Below are 23,529 nucleotides of genomic sequence, written 5' to 3'. Positions count from 1 at the left end.
CCCCCAGCAGGGCTGATCCTAGAGAGAATCCCAGAGCTGAGGTTCTGCGGTCCCTGAGGCACCTGGGCCCAGAGGCTGCCAATGGCGGAACAAAAGGGCTTCCCCACAGGGAACAAGGCCCTAGAGCGAATGTGACAAAATGTGCTCAGCCATCGGTCGTTCAGGTCTTGGTCGTGCACTCCACACTGGAGACCATGATTTTGGGGTGCCCCGGCCTTCCTGGTTAGAGGTCCACGCCTCCCCTCCTGCACCCCACTCCAGGATGTTCATCTAAGAAACGCCCCTGCTGGCCTCGCCCTTTTTCCAGCGGGGAGCCGCACATCAGAAGACCAGCAGCCCAAGCCCAAGCCCCCAGCTTCCCAGAGCCCGCACCATGCCGACAGGCCCCCCCACTGCACCCTCTTCTCAGAAATGACAGGGTGCTCCCAGCTCAGACAGATGGGCCGGCTCTCCCCAAAGGTCACCACAGCTGCCAGGACCTGCACCGGGGTGCTGGCACCTGGAGCAACCTGGGAACACGTTAGGAGAACTTCGGAGCTGCTCCTTCCTCGGCCTCCATTAAGTAAGGTTATCAGAAGTGGTGACACTAGGAAACAGCTACTTGCGGAAACCCGGGCCAGTGACTTGACTTCAAGTCCAGTCAAAGGAAACGTGGTGCGCCAGGGTTCAGGCAGGCCCCTGCCACCCCACGGTCTCCTATCAGCTGGGATGGGTAGACTTGCCAGGGTAGGGCGACACACAGGAGAGGCCAGTGTTTAACCAGCAGCTGCCATATACAGGCGCCTGGCTGGGAGCCGCACACACGTCCCCCACCTGAACCTACGTGACAGCCTTATGAGGCAGGGGTCATCCCCTAAACAGGTGACGAAAGAGAAGCCAAGAGTGGGAGTGCCACTTGCCCAAAGTCACACAGCCTGCCCCCAATGCTTACGCTAACCACGTAAAGACAGCAGATGGCCCACAGCACACTTCCTGGCCTGAATGCCCCAAACGGGCGGTGCTGAGGACCCTTGGTCTTGCCTTGGGGGTCCCAGGGCCACCTGCAACCTGAGCAGGACGGGAAATGGTTGACTCAGTGGAGCAAGGCAGCAGCTTCCAGGGAGACATGGCGGCTCCAGGCCCGGCCCTGCCCTCCCAGCCTCTGCTCCTCCTGCTTCAGCACCGGCAGCCAAACCCAGGACGATCAAACCACAGCCTCTGTTGGAGCCGCAAAATCCAGAGGGTTTTAGTTCTCCATTTTTATTTTTGGAAAGGCCTTGCTCCCACTCCCCTCCTTCATTGTCAGCCCTGCTGGACCACCAGGAGCACCGTTAGAACCGTCACATTCATTGTATACGGTGACACTATGGCTTAAAATGCTTTGTCTCCACGCGAGCCCTGGACCACAACAGACCTCTCCCCAGCTTCAGCCCAGCTGTACCAGTAATGCTAGAAAACCAACCAATAAAAGTGATTTTTTTTTCATTAAAAAAACCCTTTATAGTCATTTTGTGTCGGTTGGAAATCACAGAAATTAGGCAGAAAAAAAACCCAGAGGGACGAATACAAATGAAGAGCACAGCGTCTCCCCCAACAGTTCTTTGCTCCCTGGGCGGCCGGGAAGGAGTGGGGCAGGCCTATGGGCATCTACGTGATGGGCTGCCCGGGGCTCAGCTGTCCTCATCGTCCAGGGACTCAGAGTCCACACGCACCCTCTCGCGCTCCTGCCGGTCCTTCCCAGGCCCGTCCAGGTCGGGGCCCTCCCGCGCGCTGCTGGTGGAGCACAGCACGGTGGGGGTGAGCAGGCGGCCTTCCTCTGCCTGTCTAGCTCCATCTACCACTGACACTGAACGCCCGGCTCTCCCCCCGCCGTGCCCAGCACCGTGGGTCCGCAGTGAATGGTCCGGGCTTCTCAGCATGGCCACACAGCAGACTTGTGAAACAGCCTGCCTGTACCCACTCCTGGAGAGTCAGGAGGAAGCCACTGTCCCCCGGGGCAGCTCAGATTCTCAGAGCACCTTCAGCGGGCGGTCCTGTGGGTCTGCTGCTAAGGTGGGGGGTGGCAGGCCACCACATGGGGGCCAGGTCCCTGAGACCCTGACCAGGACAAGCCGCCAACTGAGAGCAACTGAGACATCAGGGCGCCTTCTCAGCAAGTCACCTCCCTTCTCGGAAAGTCACCCCACCATTGCGGCCCTTGGCAACACTTACTCGTTGTGCAGCTGGTCTTCGGAGAAGCCCCCCACCAGCCCCTCTTCCACAATCTGTCCTTTTTCCTCTTCCTTGTCCTCCAGGCTCCCACCCTTCTGGGATGTGGCCTCACCATTCACTGAGGCTGAGAGACCTAGATCTGGAGGGGACAGGGCACCGTGGGCCACTGTGAGGCCGCCATCCAGGCCCCGACCCCTCCCCGCTGAGCGGACAGGGTAGCCGACCCTCTTCAAGGGCCTTTGTCCCATGTGCCCAGTCACCTCCGTGTCCCAGTCACATGGGGTCTGTCGGCTCCATCAGGCCGGGGCTGGCTGCGGGGGTCTCTGCAGCCAGCACGGGCCCCTGAAGCGGGGGGGCCAGTAAACAAGTGGCTACGGCAGGGACAGAAACAGGAAGACGCCCTCTCTGGGCTATCACTCAGGCTGCTGAGGTTTCAGCTGAACCAATGTGACGCCAGTCTGAAGGGCTGCTCCCCATATCTGTCATCAGGACCAGGTGACTCCAGCAGGAAGGAACACCCTCCCACTCCCAGAGGCCACGGTTCCTGCGGGAGCCATCGTCTTCCTCCTCTCAGCCCCCCCATGGCCCTCCAGGTCCGGCCCGAGGTCTGCCTCCCAGGAGCACTCACACACACCCAGCCTGCACACACCAGCCTCCTTCACGACCCAGCTCCTGAGGGCACAGAGCCCGTGAGCAGCATGGATGTGTGCGCGTACCAGGCACCAGCTGCCCTGGGGATCCAGCCAGGCCAGCACAGAGAGCAACGACAGGACGTGCCATCCCACGTCCAGGCAGGGGAGGAGCCCAGCCTGCCACACCCAGCTCCTCACCGGCCTCGGCCTCATCCTCTGCCCTCTCCAGGGGAGCCGCCTCTCCAGCCAGTGCCTCCTCGCCCTTCTCCGCCTCGGCCCGCTCCTTCTCCACCCCGGTTCTGGCTGCCTTCTGGATGGCCTCACTCTTTGGTCCCAGGACCCTCGACTTGAGCCGGGTGTAGACTTCCGCGGCTTTCTCCATCACGTCCTTGTTGGCTTTGTAACGGCGGATCTGCCCGCCAAGGGAGTGCAGCTGGCCTCAGCCCCACCCGAAACCCTCCCTATGCGACCACCCCCACGACACTTCCTCTGCAGACTGGCACTCCCCCAAGCCTGGCTTTCTCCTTGCCAACCCAGGGTGGCTGTGGCCAGGAACCCGGCTCCCTGAGCAGACCCTAACCTGCGTGGACCCACCTGCCCCCAACCTATTCCTACCATGGGCCTCCGCCGTACCTTTTTTAACGTGGCCACCACATCTGTGTTCTTCTGGAGGATATGTGAGGTCACCTGCAGGGTCCCTAGCTCTTCTAGTGCATTCAGACACCTCTTCACATCCTACAGGAAGGGAGGGAAGGAGTAAGAAGGGGCAGCACCTAAGAGGCCCAACAGGTTAAAGAAGGACACCCTGGGGCTTTCCCTTCGGGGATGGCTGAGTGATGGAGAACCCTAGGGATGGTGGAAAAAACCCAGAAGTTGGAGGAGCCTCGGGGCCAACCCACAGCGCCACCTGGTGGGAAGGCCAAGCACTGCAACTCAGGATGGCCCAGCCGGGGGACACAGAATGGAAACAAGCACCCCTACCCCGCCCACCTAGAGGGACCCAGGATTTGCCTGTTTCCAGAGACTTCTAAGGGAACTCTAGACAGTGAGGGGGTCTGGGGATTGCTTGGCTCAGGGGAGGTGGCTTCCCACAGCTCCGAGGAGGGTCTCACCGGGTTATCGACCTTCAGGGCGAATTTGATCTCACTGTGCAGCTTCTGAAGCTTCTCCTCCACGGAAGGTTCTATGGCCAGGAGAGAACACACTGCCTGGGCCTGAGCGGGATGTGGAGGCTCCCACACCCAGACCTGGCCGAGGATCTGCCTGAGTGAAGCAACATTCCCCCATCCCGACCTCAGCGGCCTCAGGGTACAAGACTTGGGCAGCGACTGGGGCAGCTGGGCCCTCACCTTTCTTCTTCTCAACCTTCCTGTCCGGTGGGAACCCTTCTGATCGCTTCCGGGTTCGTTCCACCTTTATGGGCCTGTGAAGAGACACCCCCCTTAGGACTTTGACCAACATCCGAGTCCACTGTGCTCTGGCCACCGCTGTCCTCCCCACTGAGGAGGGCCAGGGGCTTCAGGAGGCCCTGGAAGCTGGGGGGTTCAGGGCTGTCATGATCCAGTCTAGGGCAGGCACCCAAGGGGGCCATACAGATGGCAGCCCTTCCTCTGGCTCCAGTGAGCAAACCGTGTAAAATCCCAGAATTCATTTATTTTTTTTGGTATGTGGCTGAGGATTAGAGGCTAGTACGTAAAACCTAGTGAATGAGTTATTAAAAAGCACTGCAACTGGACACTTAGACGACAGAATGCTTGTTACGGCAGCTCCAGTTCTATGCTCCACTCTGCAGTCTGGCTGCCAAGTGCCCAGTGGGCAGATTCCAACCAATGGCTGGAACACCACTTACAAATGGCAGGGAGATGAGCTGTCTCCCCACCTCGGTGGGCCCTGGACTTAAAAAGTTTCAGAACCACTGGTCTGGGGGTTAGTTGCCCCCTCAGCACTGATGACACTGGGGTCACTCTCTGTGGGGCGTCCTGGGCACTGTGGGGTGTTAAGCAGCATCACTGGCCCCACCCACTCGATGCCAGGAGCACCCAGTTGAGGACCCCAGTACTGGAGCAGGGGATACTTCAACTGGATCTGTCTACCAGACTGCATTCGGAAGCGAGCCCCTACCATGAGGGGTGAGAGGTCCCCAGAAGGCTGAGAACCTGGGGACCAGGATGGGCAGGTGGGGCCCTCCAGGGAGCTGAGGGAGGACAGGCCAAGTGGGTACTGACCTGGCTCGGGGCTTCTCCTCGGGGCGCCCTCTCTTCTCCTTCTGGCTGGGTCTCCTCACAGGCTCCATGCTTTGTGGCTGCAACTTCTTAGCTGATTTCTTCGCCTGCAGCAGCAAAACAGAGGGGCTGGAGTGGCAGGGTTTTACCCCAGGCCCCTGAACTGTCCCTGCTGGAGACACCGCACAACACTTCCTGCCGCTACCTTTGCCTTATTGGGAGGAGGGGGAACAGACAGGATGGGCTGAGAAGGATCCCTGTGCCCAGTCAGCCCCTGAGCAGCCACTTCTCAGGCCCTGACAGGACTGCCCAACAGTGGGGCAGCCCCACCGAATTCCTCCCGTGGAGGAGGCGGCTTCCTGTGGCAGGGGACTTGGTTCCCCCTTTGGGACAAAAGGGAGAGTGCTAGGAGAGAACAGGATGTTGTCTGGCTTCCCCCATCCCACTGAGTGGGATCCTGGCCTCAGTCTAGAACTTGATGGCCTGAGAAGGCAGACTCTCGGGTTCAAGCTGGACTGTGAGTGCCGTGAGGGTGGGGAGCTGACAGGCCCGCAGACCACATGGAGCCTGATGGCCACCACTGCCCCGTTGGCATGCGTCCTCCTAACTGCTTCCATGCTCACCCCACAAGCTGGTCCCCCCCAGCAGCCAGAGGACATGTGTAGACATCTGAGTCAAGTCTACCCCTCCTCTGCCCACAGCCCTCCAGGGCTCCCACCTCCCTTGGGATTTTACAGCCCAAGTCCTCCCAGAGACCACACGGCCCTGCACAACCTGCCCCTGTCCCCACCCTGCCCTCACCGCCTCCCTCTCCCCCCCTTGTCACTGCTCAAGCCACATGGGACTCCTCGCTGTTCCTCTAATACGTCAGGCACAGTCCTGGCTCTGGTGCCTTTGCACTGGCTGTGTTCTCAGCCTAGGATGCCTTTCTCCCAGGTTATCTTCCCAGATGCCCTCTTTCTTCATTCAGATCCCTACTTAAGTGTCACCTTATAAACTGATGCTTTTAGGGTTTTCCCCATTAAAATGGAACACTTCACGCCCCTCCCTTTGCTTTCTTTTTCTCCTTAGCACTGAATGTTCTGCAACGCCCCACGCAGCATCCTAATGTCCACTCCTTCCCTCCCTCAGACGTCAGCTCATTAACACGTTGCGTAAGGCAGGATTTAAATCCCTCGTGAAGATTCTCGTGATTCGTGCGCAATGTAACAGCAGAGGTTTCCGTGTGTCACCCACTGCTTTCCTGCCACGTCTCTGGCACCCAGAGCAGTGTCTCGTACACAGCAGGTGCTCAATAAACATGCTGGATAAAGGAATGGACCTGCTGGAAGGGCTGGGCGTTAGGGAGAAGCCTCTTTGGTCCCTCGTCTCTCCCCATCCTGCTTCTCGGGCCCTGAGACCCCACCCGGCTGGACGCACCTCTCTCTCCAGCTCGGCCTCGGGCTCTGAGTCAGACGAGGACTGCGGCCCCCGGCCCCGGCCCTTCCGAACACGCTGCTTCCGAACAGGCTCATCCTCATCCCTGAGCTCGTCGCCGCTGCTGCCCCCGCTGCCTCCGTGCGGGGCCTCCCCAGGATCGACCCGCTCGCGCCTCCGCTCTTTCTCCTCCTTCTCCTGCTCCCGCAGCCTCCGCAGCTCCTCCTCCTGCTCCCGGCGCCTCCGGGCCTCTAGCTCCCGGCGGCGCTCCTCGTCCCGGCGCTTCCACTCGCTGATGCGGTCTACCTCGTCACTGTCACTGAGGGTGCGGGCCAGTTAGGAGGGGCCTATCCTGGGACCTGGCCGAGGCGTGGCTGAGGACCCTGCCAGAGGCGACCCCGCCCATCACCCACCTGTCACTGCTCGAAGTGCTCGGTGGCCTTTCAGGTTTCGGTTTACGCCCACGGGGTTTTGGGGGAGGCTTCTCAGCTACGGAAAAGGAGAGGGTGGCCTGCTCCCGCACCGTCCTCCGGGCGGGGCCCCTGGGTACCGACCGGGTCAGGACCAGTGTCAGCGGTCCTACCTGGCTTCCTGCCCCGCAGAGGTTTCTTTGCCGACACGTCTGAGTCAGAGGAGGATGACGAAGAGGCCGAGGAGGAGGACGACGAGGCCGACCTGGCCACGGCCACTGGCTGACCCTTGACCCCTTCGGAGTCTGGTTTGGAGTCTGAGTCAGAGGCCGAGGGAGGCTTCTGGGAGAGGCCCGGGTGCAGAGGTGAGGGCAGGCCCCAGTGACCCCTGCAGCCCTTTAACTCGCAAAAATCTTCCCCCCAAATTAGAAATACTTCCTCTAGGCCTGAAATCACAGGCACCCCTGGATGTGCCTGCAGTCACAATACGTAATCACCCCAGACCTCCCTCCTTGGTGAAGTGCGGGGTGCAGATGACATACAGTTTTTTCCCAGAGGCAAGAGCTTTTTAAATACCACAAAATCTTGCCTGGATGAGCAACCAGATAAGCTGCCCTCTTGCACTGTCTACGAGCCCAAGTTGTCCTGGGCCCACGGCGCGCACACACACACACACATGCATGCACACATCATACACATACACACATGTCCCTACAACACCAGCTTATACACATGCACACAGGCATGCCTGTACATACTCACACATGCAAACACACATATGCACAACTTATGCATACAACTCACATGCCACACACTTACACCCATACACATGCTCATACACATACAAGCGCATACAACACACACTTATACAAACACACAACACTCATACACATGTGCACACACAGAACACACTTGCACATGCACACAACACGCTTATACATGCATACACATCACACACATATTCTCTTGCTCTCTCACATGGGGCACCTAAAAGTGCTTCACGCCCTTTCGATGCCAGCAGCCCAGCATCCCATTTTCCAGACCAGCCTCTAAGTTCCGGTCAGGAGCAGCGGCAGCCAGATCGTCTCCTGCTCGGGAAGGTGCTTTGCACTCATAACACTCAGAAACTATGGGCTGAGGCCATCAGTGAAGCCAGAGGCAGAAGGTGGCGACCCTGGGGTCTCCTTGTGGCCAACGCCCTATCCTCCTCCAAAAAGGACCATACTCTAATCGTGGACAGTTATTGGTGACCTTGGAGAGAAGCTCTAGCAGCTTCTTCCAGGTGGGCATGAAAAACAAAAAAACAAAACACCTCTCTACCTTTTTCTTCCGTCCTGCCAGGGGGCCCCGCCGGGGCGCCCGGACCACGGCTTTCTTCTCAGGGGTGAAGTCCTGGGCAGAAAGAAGGGAGCTGAACAGGGCCCATTGACAGGCCCACGACTAGGCTCCCACCTGTGCATCCGTCCCCCACCCACGCAAGGAGCCAACCACCTGCTCACCTGGTCACTGGTCTTCTCTGACTCAGAGGAGCTTTCTGAGTTCTCCTCCTCAGATGGGGACATGCTGGCCTGATCCAGGTCGCTGGAGGTCTTCCGGGCTCGTTTTGAAACCGACATCTGCAGGGGGAGCAGTCCAAACTGATCAGCCGGTGTGCTTGGCAGGGCCATTTCCCACCTGACCCCTCTCAGCCCAGGAAAGAGCTGAGGTTCAGGAATCTTTGCGGGGACAGCAGGGACCCTTTGACAATCTGATAAAAACCAGGGATCTTGAACCTTGAGGACATGATGCTGAGTGAAATAAGCCAGTCACTGAAGGACAAATACTATATGATTCCACTCACAGGAGGTCCCCAGAGGAGTCAGATTCATAGACAGAGAGTGGATGGTGGTGCCAGGGGCTGCGGGAGGGGAGGGGAGTGAGTGTTTAATGGGGACAGAGTGTCAGTTTGGGAAGATGGGAATGTTCTGGAGATGATGGTGGGGATGGTTGCACAAAAATGTGAATGTGCTTAATGCCACTGAGCTGTGCACTTAAAAACGGTTAAAATGATACATTTTATGTTACATGTATTTTATTAAGATAAAAAGAAGAAAAGAAAAAAGGGAAACAACAAACCAGAGATCCTTTCCTTAGAAAAACATGTATGCACATATTGTGGAAAAAGAGATGGTGGTAGCTATTTTGAATGTACTAAGTGCCACTGAGCTGCACATTGTAGAATGGTTAACTGGTATATCAATCTCACCTCAATAAAAAAAATTCTATACACATACACATGCACACAATTCTGAATTCAGTTTCAGCGATTCATGGACTGACGCCCACCCAAAGAAGCCAACTGAAGAGTTCTTATACAGAAGAGAGGAAGCATAGAAACCTGAGCTTCAGAAATAGGTCTCTGCCCAGTGACAACCAGTCTTTCCTATTGGGGCATCTGTTTACTTATAAAGCACTTTGCCTCTATTTTGTCACAACTGACAGACTCGATTCTTCTCTTAAAAACTGCTTCTGGAGCATGTCCCTGCTCCATGCCCTTTCCAAGGCCAGGGTGAACTGTGTCCCCCTAAAAGTCCTATGTTGTAGCCTAACCCCTGGTACCTCAGGATGTGACTGTATTTGGAGATGGGGGTCTTTACAGAGGGAATAAGTTAAAACAAGGTCACTAGGGTGGGTCCTGATCCAATCTGACTGGCGTCCTTATAGGAGGCGATCAGGACAGACTCGTAGATGGAAGAGCGCGTGAGGACACGGGGAGAAGATGGCATCTACACGCCAAGGAGCGAGGCCTCAGGAGAAACCAGCCCTGCCCACACCTTGGTCTCAGACTTCTGGCCTTCAGAATTATGAGAAAATAAATGCCCATTGTGTAAACCACCCAGTCTGAGATACTTTGTTATGACGGCCCGAGCAAATCCGATGCCTGGTGACATGTCAATGAGCGATGAGGCCCCTATTCTCATGCCACTTAACTTGTCAGGAGACACAGAAACATTAAGTAAGGATCTGAGAGAAGAGTAAGTCCTGTGGAGAGCAACGGGGAGCGCCTTACAGGGGTGGTGGGAGAAAGCCGCTGAGAGGCCTGCAGGATGAGGGCACGACCAATGAAGGGAGGAGTTTCCAGGGCCAAGAAACAGTAAGTGCAAAGCCCCTGGGGTGGAAGGAAGCTTGGCATTTTCAAAGATGTGAAAGGAGGTTGGGGGGGCTGGCAAGCAGTGCTGAGTCAGAATGCCCAGCTCAGCTCCCCTCCCACCAGGGCCCTGGGCAGGAGCAGGAGGACCCCACTCCACGAGGGCTGATGGCAGGGCTCTGCTATCAAACCCTGAGAAAAGGAGGTCCTCTATGGGGTCACTAAACACAAGATGGTTTTGAAGACCACAGCCCCTGACGGATTGGGAAATGAAGCATGGAGGATGCCAGTGTGGTAGGGTTACAAGTAAAAAGATCTTTTAAATTCTTAAAACGTGTTATAATAATAATAACTTAGTTATTTAATGCAAAGTTAGCGAGAAGCATTTGAACGTATGCTGACCTATAAACAGTGATTTCTAAGGGGGTTTGGGGGGGAGGGCATTCATTTTCTATATATTTCTATTTAACTTTTCTAACAACAGAAGTAACAGGGAATTTTTAAAAACAATACAAGGAGGGGTGGTGGGTCAGCTCAGCTGGTTAGAGCGCGGTGCTAATCACACCAAGGCTGCTGGTTCAATCTCCACATGGGCCACTGTGAGCTGCGCCCTCTTTAAAAAAAAAAACACAAAAAAAAAACCACAAGGTATAAATCATAAAAACCTGCGAGGAAAACTAAATGCCCAACAATCTTAATATATTGGTTAGAATTCATCCACATCACAGACTTCTCAACCACTGACACCTGCACCTTAAAATAGTATTTCATGACAAGGAAACGCTTAAAATATTAGGTGGGGGAAAAAAGCAAGACACATATTGTTTGTACATATTGCCAATTCTGTACTACACACATTCACACACCATGTGAGGCACACAAATCAGAGAGAAATATATAAGGATATTTCCAGTCCTTGGTGCAGAAACCCCTCAGATAGTGTGGGTATTTTCTACTAGCTCCTTTATGATTTTTGCCTCTTCTAGCTTATTTACAATGAGTATGGCTTATTGTCATTGGAACCAAAAACAAAATTATTTTTAAAAATAATAAAAAGAATGCCTTACTCTAGTCAAAAGAATTTGCTGCAAGATCCTGGTCTTTTCATTCTGTACCCAAATATTTAGAAGCAGTCAAAAGGCAACGGAGGAAAAATAAAGGCAGGAAAGAGAACAGATCCAAGAAAATTGAAAATATACATCCACATAAAAACGTGTATATGAATGTTCACAGCAACATTATTTATAATACCCAAAAAGTGAAGACAATCCAAATGGCCATCAACAGATGAATAGACAAAATGTGGTCCATCCATACAAAGATGTATTACTCGGCGGTGAAAAGGAGGGAGGCGCTGACACTCGCCACAACGTGGATGGACCTTGAACACACGGTGCTCATGAGAGAAGCCGGACACACAAGGCCTCACAGTGTGTGGTCCCACTTATGGGACATGTCCAGAACAGGCACATCCACAGACAGGACGTGGGTTCGTAGTCATTAGGGGCTGGGGAGGGGGATGGGAAGTGACTGCTGATGGGGACGGGGCTTCTTTCTTGGTGTGATGGGATATTCCGGAATTAGACAGTGGTGATGTCTGTTTATGTACTGAGTATACTTAATGCCACGGAAATGTAGTGACTATACGTAATACCACTTAATTGTATACTTTGAAAGGCTAAATTTCATGGTATGTGAATGATATCTCAATTTTTTAAAAAATGCATGTTGAAAAAATAAAGTCAGGAAAGGGAGAGGAGGCTGCAGGATGCAAGCTCAGGGTGGGAGGAGGAAGAGCTGGGGTATCACTGGGCTGCCCCCCCCCCACTCCTACCTTCACGGCTGCTGCCTTTCGTTTCAGGCCACTGTTCTCACTGCTCTTGTCCGAGTCTGACTCACTCTCCATCCTGTCGCTCGTCGCTGTGGCAGTTACAGCTGTGACAGCCATGACCCCTCGGTCCTCGTCATCCTCACTCTCGCCCGCCGGGTCAGCTTCGGGGGCTTCGCTGTCGGAGGAACTCACCGGCTAGAGAGCGGGGGGCAGAGACCGAGCGTCACCCCAGGCTTGGGTGCATCTCTCAACCAGGACAGCGACCCAGAGGACAGCGCCCCTGGCGGCGGGCTCTCCAATGTCAGGGTCCAGCCTCCTCGCTTTCCCAATGGGGGAACTGAGGCCCAGAAAGCCCAGGGAACTGAGGTGGGAGGTTGAAATGGACAGGTGTGTGGTGAGCACTAGGATTCAAGCACTGTGGGATTCAACGCCAAACCCTGGGCAAGTTTCTGTGCCTCAGTTTCCACATTGGAGCAATGGGAATGCCACCACTTTGGCCTTACAGGGCGACGGCAAGGATGAGACACAAGTGGTATATGACGTACGTAGGACAGTGCCCAGACTGGCAAGAGGTCCTCAAGGCTTTATTATTATTATTAGTAGTAGTAGTAGTAGTATTCTCATAATTATGAGGAGAAAGCCAACCTATGGGCTTGAACTTCAAGGCATGATAATTTCTGTTTTACCCAAATTGCCCGCTCAGGCAGTGAAAGCCACAAAGACAGCAAACACTTATGTGGTGCTGCTTCTATGCGAGCCACATGCCAGGCTCACTGACACACTCAGTCACTGTCTGTGGGCAGGTGCTGGGTGCCAGGCACTGTGCTAGGTAGGTGGTGAGCGCACAGAACAGATGTGAACAGGGCATGGTCCCTGCCCCTGGGGAGCTTACAGTCTAGTGGGCGAGACTGACCATAGCCACTTACACCAATCAATGTCACATCGTGGTGATGGGCAGAAAGAAAAACATCAGTACGTGGGTGGGAAGGAATTAGCGAGAGGTGGGTGCAAAGCAGTGGGAGTACAGTGCGGTCAGGGGCCCACAGAGGGTGTGGCAGTTTAGTTGCGGGGTCGTTCCAAGCATGCAAAGGGAGAGGGGCTAGACACATTCGGAAAAGCAGGACTGGCATGAGTGAAGGTCCCCGACGGAACCTGGAGAGGGCGCTGTGGCGGGGCACAGCAAGGGAGAAGCAAGCGGCAGGAGAGAACCTGCGGGGTTAGACTGGGCCATATCATGCAGTTCTCCAGGCTCGAGGAGATCAGGCAGATGGCATAATGACAGTCAGGCCATAGGGCTTTCTCAGGTCCCTTTCTGAACTTGTTCTGGATGTTTTATGTTTGTGGGAGGAAAATGGATGGGCCCCGGTTGTATTCAGCCATCATTCACTCATCCAATGAATGTCACGGAATACCTACTCTGTGCCAGGCCCTGTGCTGGGTGCTGGGGCTAGAGACGAGTTAGACAGGGTCCCTGCCCTCGGGGAGCTCACAGTCTAATGGGGAGACAGACAAGTAAACGCAGTTACTACACAGCATGGGGGCAGGGAGGCACCGCTACCGCTCCTGGGCACCCAGCCAAGTTCAGGTGTAAAATCTGAAATGGTTATTTCATGATACGTTCTTCTTTTCTAAATAACTGTTTTTTGTTTTGTTGTGTTGTGTTTTTTTAAGAAAGAAAGAGATTAAGATTCTAAAAAGCCACATTCTCTGGAAACAGCCCAAATGTCTATCTACTCATGAATAAATAAAATGTGGGATAGCTATGGAATGGAATACTACTGTCATAGAAAGGAGTGACGCTGACAGGCTGCAACGTGGATGGACTTGAACACATGCTCAGTGAGAGAAGCCGGACACAAAGGACCAAATATATGATTCCATTTCTATGCAATGTCCAGAATACGTGAATTCATCGAAAAAGAAAGTTGATTAGTAGTCCCTAGGACTGGGGGGAGGAGAGAATTGAGGGTGACTGCTAATGCGGAGGGGTTTCTTTGTGAGGTGATGGGAATGTTCTGGAATTAGATAGTAGTGATGGTCGCACAACATAGTGAACGTACTAAAAGCCGCCCTAGTGCATACTTTAAAATGATGAATTTTGTTATATGAATTTCACCCCAATTAAAAAAAAAGACATTACGAAAAAAACAAAGCCACATTCTCCTGCTGTGATGGTAGTCAGGGTTCAGTGGGTGGGAGCAGAGTATGCACAATGGCCAAGAGAAAAGCAAGGAGGACCAAAGGGACATGAGGGGGCTCAAGAGGAGTCGCCAGGGCTGCGCCGACGGGACCGAACGCATGAAGTGAGACCAGCATGAGGAGCACAGGGAAGTGGCTGGGTGGCCAGGAGGAGGGAGGAGGGGACATGAACAGAGGCTGAGGCCAGGTCTCGGCAGCACGTCAAAGTGGAAATGCACAGAAGAGAATGGAAATGTGGGAGGAGAAAGATGGGTGCCACTGGACTGGGGACAGCAACACCAGGGGAGAGACTGGGGCGGGGGGAGGAAAGGGAGAGGCCAGGAAGGGACGTGGTCAGTCATTCCTCTCTATTCCTTGCTCACACATGTATTAAGCCATGTTCCAGAAATGAAGGAAGGGGAGGGGAGGGGAAGGGAAAAGAGGGGAGGGGATGGGAGGGGAGGGGAGTCCTGAGCCCGCCCAGCCTTCACCACAATCCCTATTTAACAGGCAAGAAAAAAAAATGAGAACCAGGTGTAGACAGGACCTGGCAGATCAGCGCCAATCCCCTTTTGTCGCCCTTGAGTCACTGTGACCAAGGGCCCTTAGGCAGAGTGCAGGGCCTTGGCTGTTTGACAAGATTAAAAAGTGGAACTTAAAGTAGGCCAAGACCCAAACCAAAAATGCTAGAAGAATCACGCCTTCCCCCTTCACGGTGGGTTTCTATCACTCGTTCCTCAAGGGCGGAGCACCACTGGTGAGTAGAGGAGGCAGACGCTCTCCCTCATTTGTCACTTGGAGAGCAAGTGGCAGACTGGCTGGTCCAGAGATGTTTGGTAGGGGAAAGGGTGAGCATCACCGCAGCTAGGAGCCAGCGTTAGTCAGTCAGGCGCAAACCAGCACACACCAAGCTCATCGTCCTCTGTGCATCGGGTGGGAGCTGTCATTCTCATTTTGCAGAAGAGGGAAAAGGAGGTGTGACAACTCAAGATCACATAGGAAAGAAGTGACAGAGCCGGGGTGCAACGCAGGTCTGCCTTGGCTGCTAAGCCTGGGCCCTGCACACAGCTGGTGCTTATTAAATCCCTTCTCGCTTCTCTGTCAAGCTCTTGACCAACTGTTATCTGATTTGTGCCTCTACAGCCTGGTCAGGTAATTGGGACCAATGGGCATGGTCCTCGACTGGGGAAACCGAGTCTCTGGGAAGGTAAGTGACTCACCCTACACTGTGATTATGGGTAAAGCAGAAACTCTGATCTGGGTTGGCCCATGGGACCTGATTGTCTGCAGGCAAAGTTTTGGGAAATCTGATCCACGTGAAGTCTGGGGGACGGGAATGCTGGCAGCACCGAGAGGAACCAGGAAATAAAAGCCGAGAGCCATCCAACGTCCAAGCCCAACCATCCTGACACCCCGTGGCTGAGTGAGTGAGATGAGCGCTCATTTCTGCCACCGTTTTAACGGATCAGGTGACTGAGATAGAAAGGGAAGGTCAAGTCCAGCCTGACCTCATTCCCAACTACCACCTTGCACTTACTGTGAGACTGTACACAGGTCCCCTTACCTCTTCCTCTAGCGGTGACCAGGAAAAGAATTCAGTCTGGGAAGAGGAAGGCCTGGGTTTTAGTCCCAGCTCAGCTATAACCAGTTTGAGAACCTTGGACAGGTCCCCTTACCTCTTCCTCTAGCGGTGACCAGGATATATTAACTGGGATCCTTCTAGGTCAGTGGTTCTCAACCAGGGGTGATTTTGTACCTGCCACTGGATTCTGCCAACAACCCTATGAGGCTGGTACGACGATGGTCCTGTTTTAGATGAGGAAACTGATGCTCAGAGGGGTGATGGCAACTCCCAGGGTACATGATGAGCAAGTGATAGAGCCAGGACTTGAACTCAGGTCCAGGCGCCCACAGAGCAGGGCTCTTAACCCCAGGTGCCATTGGGTAGAGGTTACTCTCTTCTGGGCCCTCCTCCCCCAGGCTCCCACCACGGCTTGTATTGGCTGGAGGGAAAAGAATTCAGTCTGGGAAGAGGAAGGCCTGGGTTTTAGTCCCAGCTCAGCTATAACCAGTTTGAGAACCTTGGACAGGTCCCCTTACCTCTTCCTCTAGCGGTGACCAGGATATATTAACTGGGATCCTTCTAGGTCAGTGGTTCTCAACCAGGGGTGATTTTGTTCCCCAGGGGGCATTTGACAATGTCTAACATTCTGGTTATCAACGTGGGGTACTTGTGGCATTAAGTACATAGGGCCAGGGATGCTGCTCAATGCCCCACAGTGCCCAGGACGCCCCCCCACACACACACAGAGAATGGTCCAGCCCCCAATGTTGACAAACCCTGGTCTGGGTCTAAGAGGTCTCAGATTCTAGCTGGGTCCCTCTGGGCAATCAAGCAAACTTGCTGGACCTTAGCTCGCTCATCTGCAAAATGGTGAAGATGCTACTGACCCACTCCACTCTCAAGATTACTGTGTGAAGCAAAGGACAGGAAGTTGGAACCACACCAGTCGACCACTTTCCACCTCCTGGCCTGGCAGGGGATGCGGGAACAGGCCTTGCCGGACACTCCCGATGGGATCACCAGTGAGCTAAGGCTGCCAAACGCATGAGGCTGTTCTCTGCGTGCTGACATGGACCACTGTCAAGATATATCATTTAGAGAATTAAGCAAAATAAAGAATTATATGCTGGGAAAAATAAGCAATACAGAGTTTTAGAATAAAAGATCTTGGAAAGATATATAAGGAACTGGTGGCTGTGGCTGTCTTAAGAGGAAATAGAAACAGAGTGACTGGAAGGCAGGACCGACTTTTCACTGCACGCTCCTTTCGTACTTTTTCAATTCTGTACCACAAGTCTGCAGTCCCACTCGAAATGTAAAAATAAACTACAAACTTCAAGGATGCAAGAAGAGACTGCTCAGGTACCTATAAAGCGATGCTTCTAAAAGCCTGCCCATGGACTGGCTCCATCAGAAGTACAATGCGTGGGAAGAAACACCCCCCAGTTCCCAGGCCTCAGCCATAAACTACTACCCCGAACCATCTAGGAGTGGGGCCAGGGAGCTACATTTTAAACCGATGCTCCATTTGGAGGCACAGACTGGTTAGAGAACCAAACAGCAGTGCTAAGCTCTCACACTCAGAGCTACTTCTCAACTTAGGGAGTCTGTACGGGGCTGCTTTAATGTTAAGGTCACACCATTTTTGAGTTTTGTGTCCTCAAAGGTAGGTATCTATGTGGTACTTAGCAAGCTGTGTGTGTGCAATACATATGAAATGGTGTGACGATTCACCAGGAGTCAATAAGCGTAGGGTATAACCAAGCGGAACTTGAGCTGGGGACAGAAAAGGATCTCATGAAAACTCAACCACCTTAAAGACCTTCCGATCCTTTTACCCAAGTCAGGGACATGCAAAGCACAGGGAAAGGGCAGGTATCAAAGCAGGGACCTCCGCCTCCCAGACCCATCACGGGAGGTAAAAGTCTAATGCCCCCAACATTTACTAAACGTGAGCCTGTTTCATCTGTTGAGTGAATCCCAAATTCTGGGCCATGAGCACCTGGGGGGCAAGAAGTACATCTGAGTCACCTTGGATCCTGGTCCCCAGTACAGCATGTGGCACACGGTAGGTGTCGATATTAGAGTGTATGCTGGATCAGTGGGTGGACAGAGCCACGGGAGAAGCACACCCAGGTCATCTCAAGACTGGACGTTTTCAAGCAGGACCAGGTCCCACAGAACTACTGTCCTTTGCACACACAAACCGGACCCTCTTGGACTCCTGCTTCCCGCCCCGCAGACTGTGCCGGAGGTGCTTTTCCTCCCTACCAGCCAAGCTCTGGCCCCTTCGGTCGGTTCACTCCCAGCCTATCTCAAGCCCACTGCTCTTGAGGCCAGGTGGCTCCACCTCCCCGTACCACCAGCAGAAACCCCAAAAGCGGTGGCTAACAGAGCAGAGATATCTGGACCAACCTCCCTTTATCTGCACCTCACCCCAAACTACTCAGAGGAAGGCACCCCTATGCCATCCTTCCACCATCTTCCGTAAGTTTTTATGAATTTAACTTCAACTTTTCTAGATGCTTTCCTTTCCCCGAATGTTTCCAGACATCGATCTGTCACTGAGATGTCATTTCTGGGGTTCTTGGCATTTTTTTTCCACCTAAGCAAGAACTCTCATATCTACTAACTGCTGCCTATTTCCGAGTCTAAACTCTGGCAGTAATGGCAGAAGTGGGGGTTGTTACTGAAAGAAAAAAAAAAAAATGTTTTCCTCAGAAAACATAAGGTTTTGTAAAAGCTCCAACAATACTGTTATAAATTCAGGCTAATCTCAGTGCAGTTGGTCTCACCAGGAGTGAGCCTATACCCCTCCACCTCACCCAGGGGACACTAGGACATGCTTGGTTGTCACAACTGGGGTGGGGAGGGTGCTCCTGGCATCAAGTGGGTTGGGGCCAGAAATGCTGCTCAACACTCCACAGCGTCCCAATTGTCAGCACTACCGAGGGCAAGAGCCCTGCCCCAGAGGCCTTTCCTTTTTCTATGAGATACGCTAAGGCTACCGCTGGTCCCCAGCGCACGCAAAGACCACCTAGCCGCCTGGACTCGGCAGAACCTGCGCCAGCCGGCCCCCACCCCCAGAAACTCACCAGAGGGGCGCTGTAGCTGGCGTGGGGGTTGTTCTGGATCTCCCACAGTCCTTCATTGAAGCCTTTCCTCTTGTTGGGTTTCCCGTACTTATCTTTCCACTTGTCGTAGGGAAATAGGTCCTTGGGTCCCAGGAAGGCTCTGGAGAGAACCATGGCCGGTCCCAGGTGAGCCAGGTCACCCCGGGAGGCACCAGTAGGGAAAAATCAAGCCCAGCAGGGGACACTTACGTTTCATGTGTTCCAAAGAAGAAGATGGGGTACTTGTTGGGCGGGGGCTTCACGGCACCGTCAGCGATGTCATCAATCTGCAGTGAGAGGCCAGTAAGGGGGCAGCTGCAGGGCGGGGCAGCTTCACTCACTAACCCAGGAAATCACCCAGAAATCAGCCAAGTTACTTGGGGGAAAGCATGCCAGGAGGAGGGGTTTTCAACTTAGGAAGATGTATCACCTTCCAGTGAGGCATCTGCATTCTTCTATTCACCCCCTCTCCCCCTACCAGGGTGCTCTCTACCCCCAAGGTAGGTGCTTCACCTGAGCAAAGCCAAAAATGGTCCTCTGAGCAGCAAGGGGGTGGGGTCAAGCTTAGCTTCTATGAACTCCCAAGGACCTTCCCACCAGACTCCCTTCCTAAGAGGTCATCAGGTGGTTGGGTTTCCCAGAGGCTGCAGCTGGCAGCTCCAAAGATGCAGAGGCTGGGGGGTGGGCTGCAGGAGACAGGCCCTGAGCATCCAGGAAGTCCCACCCTCTCCCTACAGGCCCATGGGCTCCGGCAGCTGTCAGTCACCTCCCCACAGGAGGACAGCAGCCCCTTCACTTCCAATCAGGTGCTTGGAAATGTTCAGGGCTTAAGAAAGCCGACTGGAGAAGGGGCGGAGAAGAGGGAGAAGCTGGTACTCTGGAAAGAAGGGAAGTGCCCATAAAGTTTCATCGCTCTGGTATCCCCCAAGAAAATAAGAGTGAGCAAATCAGGTTAGAGTGGGTTCTCTGGTCCCCATTAGTTCCTTACCATCCTCTTCAACGCATGGGATCTGGTGGCTGCTAGGATCTCCCCTGCTCCACCCCCCTCACCACCACCTTCCTTCCTCAGTTCCCCTCTGGGCTACTTTTTGAAGTCTTTGGCCCTGGGCTGTGAGCCTCCCACATCCATCCCAAGCATTCCACTCCCACACAGAAGCATCCCCAAACTCCATCACCCTGAGGCCCAGCTCAGCATGACTTCCAGGCCATTGTTTGCTCTGGACTCAGCTAGGACCCACCTCTGAGCCTGAGGCCCAGACACCCTAGTGGCAGCACCAGCTCCAGACTGCTTTTTCAGGGCTGCCTGGTCTGTGGTCCCTGAGCTTGCTGGCATGCTGTGGCAGCCTCCCTGCACCCAAACCCTCAACTCTGCTTGATGCCCTTCTGCTTACTTCCATCCAGAGGGAGGGAGGATTCAGGTTGAAATCTCTAGCCAACCCACAGGACTGCCCACTGCCCTCCTATTCAAGTCAAACCTTCCGCTTTCTCCTTCCACTGCCCCTGATGCTGCACGGGCCTCGCACCCCACCCCCCAAATTCCTTCTGTCTTACCATGCATATTCCACCGACCTCAGCCCTGGGGTGACTTTAGCCCCAAGACCTGGCGTTGACAATAACTTCCATATCCCTCTTCCACACTGCCCCAAATAGTGTCTAGAACTCCACTCTGCAGATCTGGCTCAGGACTACCCTTCAGACCTGAACCCCTTGGATCACCTGGGTCCTCTGGATCCCAACTTCCTCCAAAGGGGATCCCGAAAGTTCCCTTGGCCTAGCTCCTTTCCCTTATATGCTCTCTCTTTGGGGTTTGAGCCTCCCAGGGTGAGGATCTGGTCTGTCTCATTCAAGCATCTGGGAAATCCATCCGACCCCAAGCTCTCCCTCCACCCCATGTCCCAACCAACCTCCTCCACCAGGCTCTGGGTGGGGCACAAGGTTCCACAAACAAGTTTTATTCCAACCTCTGGTCCCTGATGCCCCTAGCATTATCAAATCAAGTCCTCTCAGATGCAGTGACCTTTTGAACAGAGACCTCCAGCTACATTTCCAGCCCTGGCCTCTCTCAGCCTTGACTTTCAACCTTTCTCCCTTACTCTTCTAATCCCTTGCCACTCTCACACATGGCCCCCGTGCCCCAGCCCCTCAAAACTTGGCTTCTCATGGCTTCCCCAATACATTCCTTCAGTCTGGGGCACCCCTTTCCCATCAATTTGATCCCTCTCCTCCAATTCCACGTGCCTCAGCTCACACTCACGGACCGCCCTCAAACTTGAACCCTGCCCCCTCAGGCCCCAGGTCCCTCAAACCCCACGTCCCTCAGTTCTGGGCTCCTCAGCGCGCAGGTCCCCCAGGCCAGAGACTTCCAGACCTCAAGTACGCGGGTCCAGGCCCGGGGCCCCCCAGACCGTCGGCGTTGCGGGTGCCCCAAGCCCAGGGTCCCTCAGACCGCCCCAAGGCCCCCAGAACCGCTCCCCCCTCCCAGGTCTCCAGGCCCGGGACTCCCAGACACCCGGAGTGCGGGTACTTCAGGCCCCAGACCCCCAGACCTCCAGGCACGTGGGTCCCTCAGGCCAGAGGCCCCACAGACCCTCGACGCGCGGGTCCCTCAGGCCTGGGTCCCCTACTGCCCCACCCCCCCTGCCTGGCACATCTCCCGCGCGGCCTCACCCGGGCCGGCCAGTGCGGGTAGCCCTTCATCTTAGCGAACACCAAGTCCCCGGGCTTGAAGGCGTGCGGCATGCTGGCGGCAGGAAGCCCAGGCCGCGGTAAGCGGCGGCGGCGGCGCTAGCGACGGCGGCTCTGGTGGCTCCGGCGGCAGCGGCTGTGGCGGCGGCGGCGGCGGCGGCGGCAGCGGGAGGCGAAGCTGGGGGCGGGAGCGGGGAGCGGAGAGGGCGGGAACGACCGCTCGGACAGCCGACCGGAGAGGTCTTATTGGGCTGCGCGCCTCCGGATGTCCCGCCCTCCGACTGTCACGGGCGGGGAATGCCGTCGCTCAGGGACACGTGCGGGGATAGAGGAGCGCGGAGACCAATGAGAAGAGGGGTTGGAGAAAAGCAAATTAACGGGATTGGATAACGGGTAGAGCCAAGGGGCGTGACCCAGAGGCCTAATGGCAGGAGGAGGAGGTTAAGGGAGGTAAAAGGGGAAAGGGGGAAGGAGGGAAACTGGCGCTCAGAGAGAGAAGAGGCGAGCGGCAAGGCTCCTTCTGGGCGGGGCCTACGTTAGAGGGGCGGGCCATGGACCGCCACAGTAGGAGGGACTTTATGTAGGAGGTAGGCCATTGGCTACCACAGAAAAGAAGGCCCAATCAATGTAGGCGGCGGGTCATTTGATAGCCTCCGCTCCGGGAGGCGGGGCTTAAAATAAACTGCAGGCCATTCTATACCACAAGACAAGCGCCTCAAGGTAGGGAGCGGCCATTGGCTACCACAGGAGGAGGGGCTTAAGCAGCTATCCGCCATTGGATATTATAAGCGAGGTTAACGCAAAGTAGGGACGCGCCATTGCCTGACTGAGGGGGCGGGGCTCAGGGGAAAGAGCGGCCGTGGAGCGTCTTAGAATAAACAGCCACGAAAAATACAAAACACTTAGGAAAAATTTATTGAGCACCATGTGCCAAAGCCACAAAATATCCAGTATAGATTTTAATTCATTCAAGAAAAATGTTTTGAGCAATGCGTGACCGAGTTACTTAATGTCTCTGTGCCTCAGTCTCCCCGCCTGAAAAATGGGACTCATAATGTTACAGGGGCATGAGGATTAAATGACTTCACCTCGCCTAAGACGCTGGAAACTGTGCCTGGCATTAGGAAATACTGGGAGCACTAGATCCTGGTACCCTGCCCTCAAAGACATGAGCAAAGACATGTTGATTTCTTTGTAATTAACTGTGATAAACAAAAAAATTTAATTTCCAGGGCTGAAAGTCTTTGTAAAAGAAAGGGTTTATTAGGCCACTGCCAGGAAAAAAGAGACCGTTCTTGGGGCAAGGAGTCGAAACCACCAGCAGCATGGCTAGGTAGGAAAGACAACATGACCATCACCTCAGAGTTTGCAGATCTTTTGATGCATCAAGTCAGGGAAGGTGGGGAGGAGATGTACTCTGTCTGAAAGAATTACATTAGCTATAGGCAAAGGGGTGGGAGAAAGTGAAGTGAAATGGGCCTAGTTCTGGGATAGAAAGAAGCAGCAGAGTCCGTAAAGCTCATGTGTAAACAAGAAGCGGAGGCTCCTGGGGTTGGAGGGTACCTAGCTCTTCTTTCTTTTTAACCACCTGGAAGTTCATTTATAATTCCAACGTACACTATGGGATGTGAGCAGTTTTTTGTTGGTGTTGCACTGCAGTTGTTAACTGATTAACCTCTTTTTGTCTCTTCCTTCCTCCCTCTGTCCTGCTGTAATTTAATTTAGGACATCTCAGAATTTTCTCCTTGTCAACTGCTAGGAACTCAGAGTAGAAGAGCCAAAGTGTTTAAGAAAAAGCTGAGTACTGGGGGGCACTTCGTGTATCCTGGGGACCAGGAGAGCTTTCTGGAGGAGGTGCTTTAGAGACTTGAGATAAATGGAAACTGACTGATACAGTGATGTGGGTGCTGGGAGGGCTTTGGGGCAGAGGGGGGATAGAGATTGCAAGCATTCGAGTTTGAGATGAAGGAGTGAGTGAGTGGGGTAAGGGAGGAAGATAAGGCTGGAGCCGTCCATTGAGAACCTATCATCGTGCCTTGTGACCATTGGTGAGAAATTTAGGTTTTGCTTTAACTTGTTGGGAAAACTGGAGGGATTGATCATAGGATACAAAGAACTCAGTCTCAAGAAACATCCTTATGGGGGCCGGCCTGGTGGCTCA

At 54.2% G+C, this 23,529-nt stretch overlaps 1 protein-coding gene across 2 annotated transcripts; it reads right to left on the bottom strand.

The window, feature by feature from the left end:
• Positions 1 to 1,214: 1,214 nt before the first annotated feature.
• On the bottom strand, positions 1,215 to 21,588 carry HDGFL2 (HDGF like 2). Of its 2 annotated transcripts, none has more exons than XM_019744018.2 (16): positions 21,351 to 21,588; positions 18,894 to 18,970; positions 18,666 to 18,804; positions 11,832 to 12,023; positions 8,370 to 8,486; positions 8,191 to 8,262; positions 7,044 to 7,212; positions 6,874 to 6,949; positions 6,464 to 6,779; positions 5,048 to 5,151; positions 4,172 to 4,245; positions 3,935 to 4,005; positions 3,456 to 3,557; positions 3,021 to 3,234; positions 2,191 to 2,329; positions 1,215 to 1,752 (listed from the first exon to the last, which is right to left on the bottom strand). In XM_019744018.2, the coding sequence occupies exons 1-16, from the start codon at positions 21,420 to 21,422 to the stop codon at positions 1,650 to 1,652; spliced, it is 2,037 nt and encodes a 678-aa protein (XP_019599577.2). In that variant the 5' UTR covers positions 21,423 to 21,588; the 3' UTR covers positions 1,215 to 1,649. The 2 variants fall into 2 exon arrangements, with proteins under 2 accessions (XP_019599577.2, XP_019599578.2); XM_019744019.2 differs by having other exon boundaries at positions 1,451 to 1,749; positions 21,351 to 21,560.
• Between the last annotated feature and the right edge of the window lie 1,941 nt (positions 21,589 to 23,529).

The sequence above is a fragment of the Rhinolophus sinicus genome, linkage group LG07 (assembly GCF_036562045.2).
Source record: "Rhinolophus sinicus isolate RSC01 linkage group LG07, ASM3656204v1, whole genome shotgun sequence".
NCBI classification, from domain to species: domain Eukaryota; kingdom Metazoa; phylum Chordata; class Mammalia; order Chiroptera; family Rhinolophidae; genus Rhinolophus; species Rhinolophus sinicus.
The sequence above is the reverse complement of the archived record's forward strand: the minus strand, read 5'-3'. Positions and strand labels throughout refer to the sequence as shown.

What these genes read in the sequence shown, in the direction of transcription:
- HDGFL2 (XM_019744018.2), bottom strand. Translation starts at nt 21,422, where the DNA reads ATGCCGCACGCCTTCAAGCCCGGGGACTTGGTGTTCGCTAAGATGAAG. An exon ending in AGGCCGAGCTGGAGAGAGAG is followed by an intron (nt 5,152 to 6,463) that starts GTGCGTCCAGCC and finishes TTGCTGCTGCAG; the next exon opens with GCGAAGAAATCAGCTAAGAA. An exon ending in CCCTGAAGGTCGATAACCCG is followed by an intron (nt 3,558 to 3,934) that starts GTGAGACCCTCC and finishes CCCTTCCTGTAG; the next exon opens with GATGTGAAGAGGTGTCTGAA.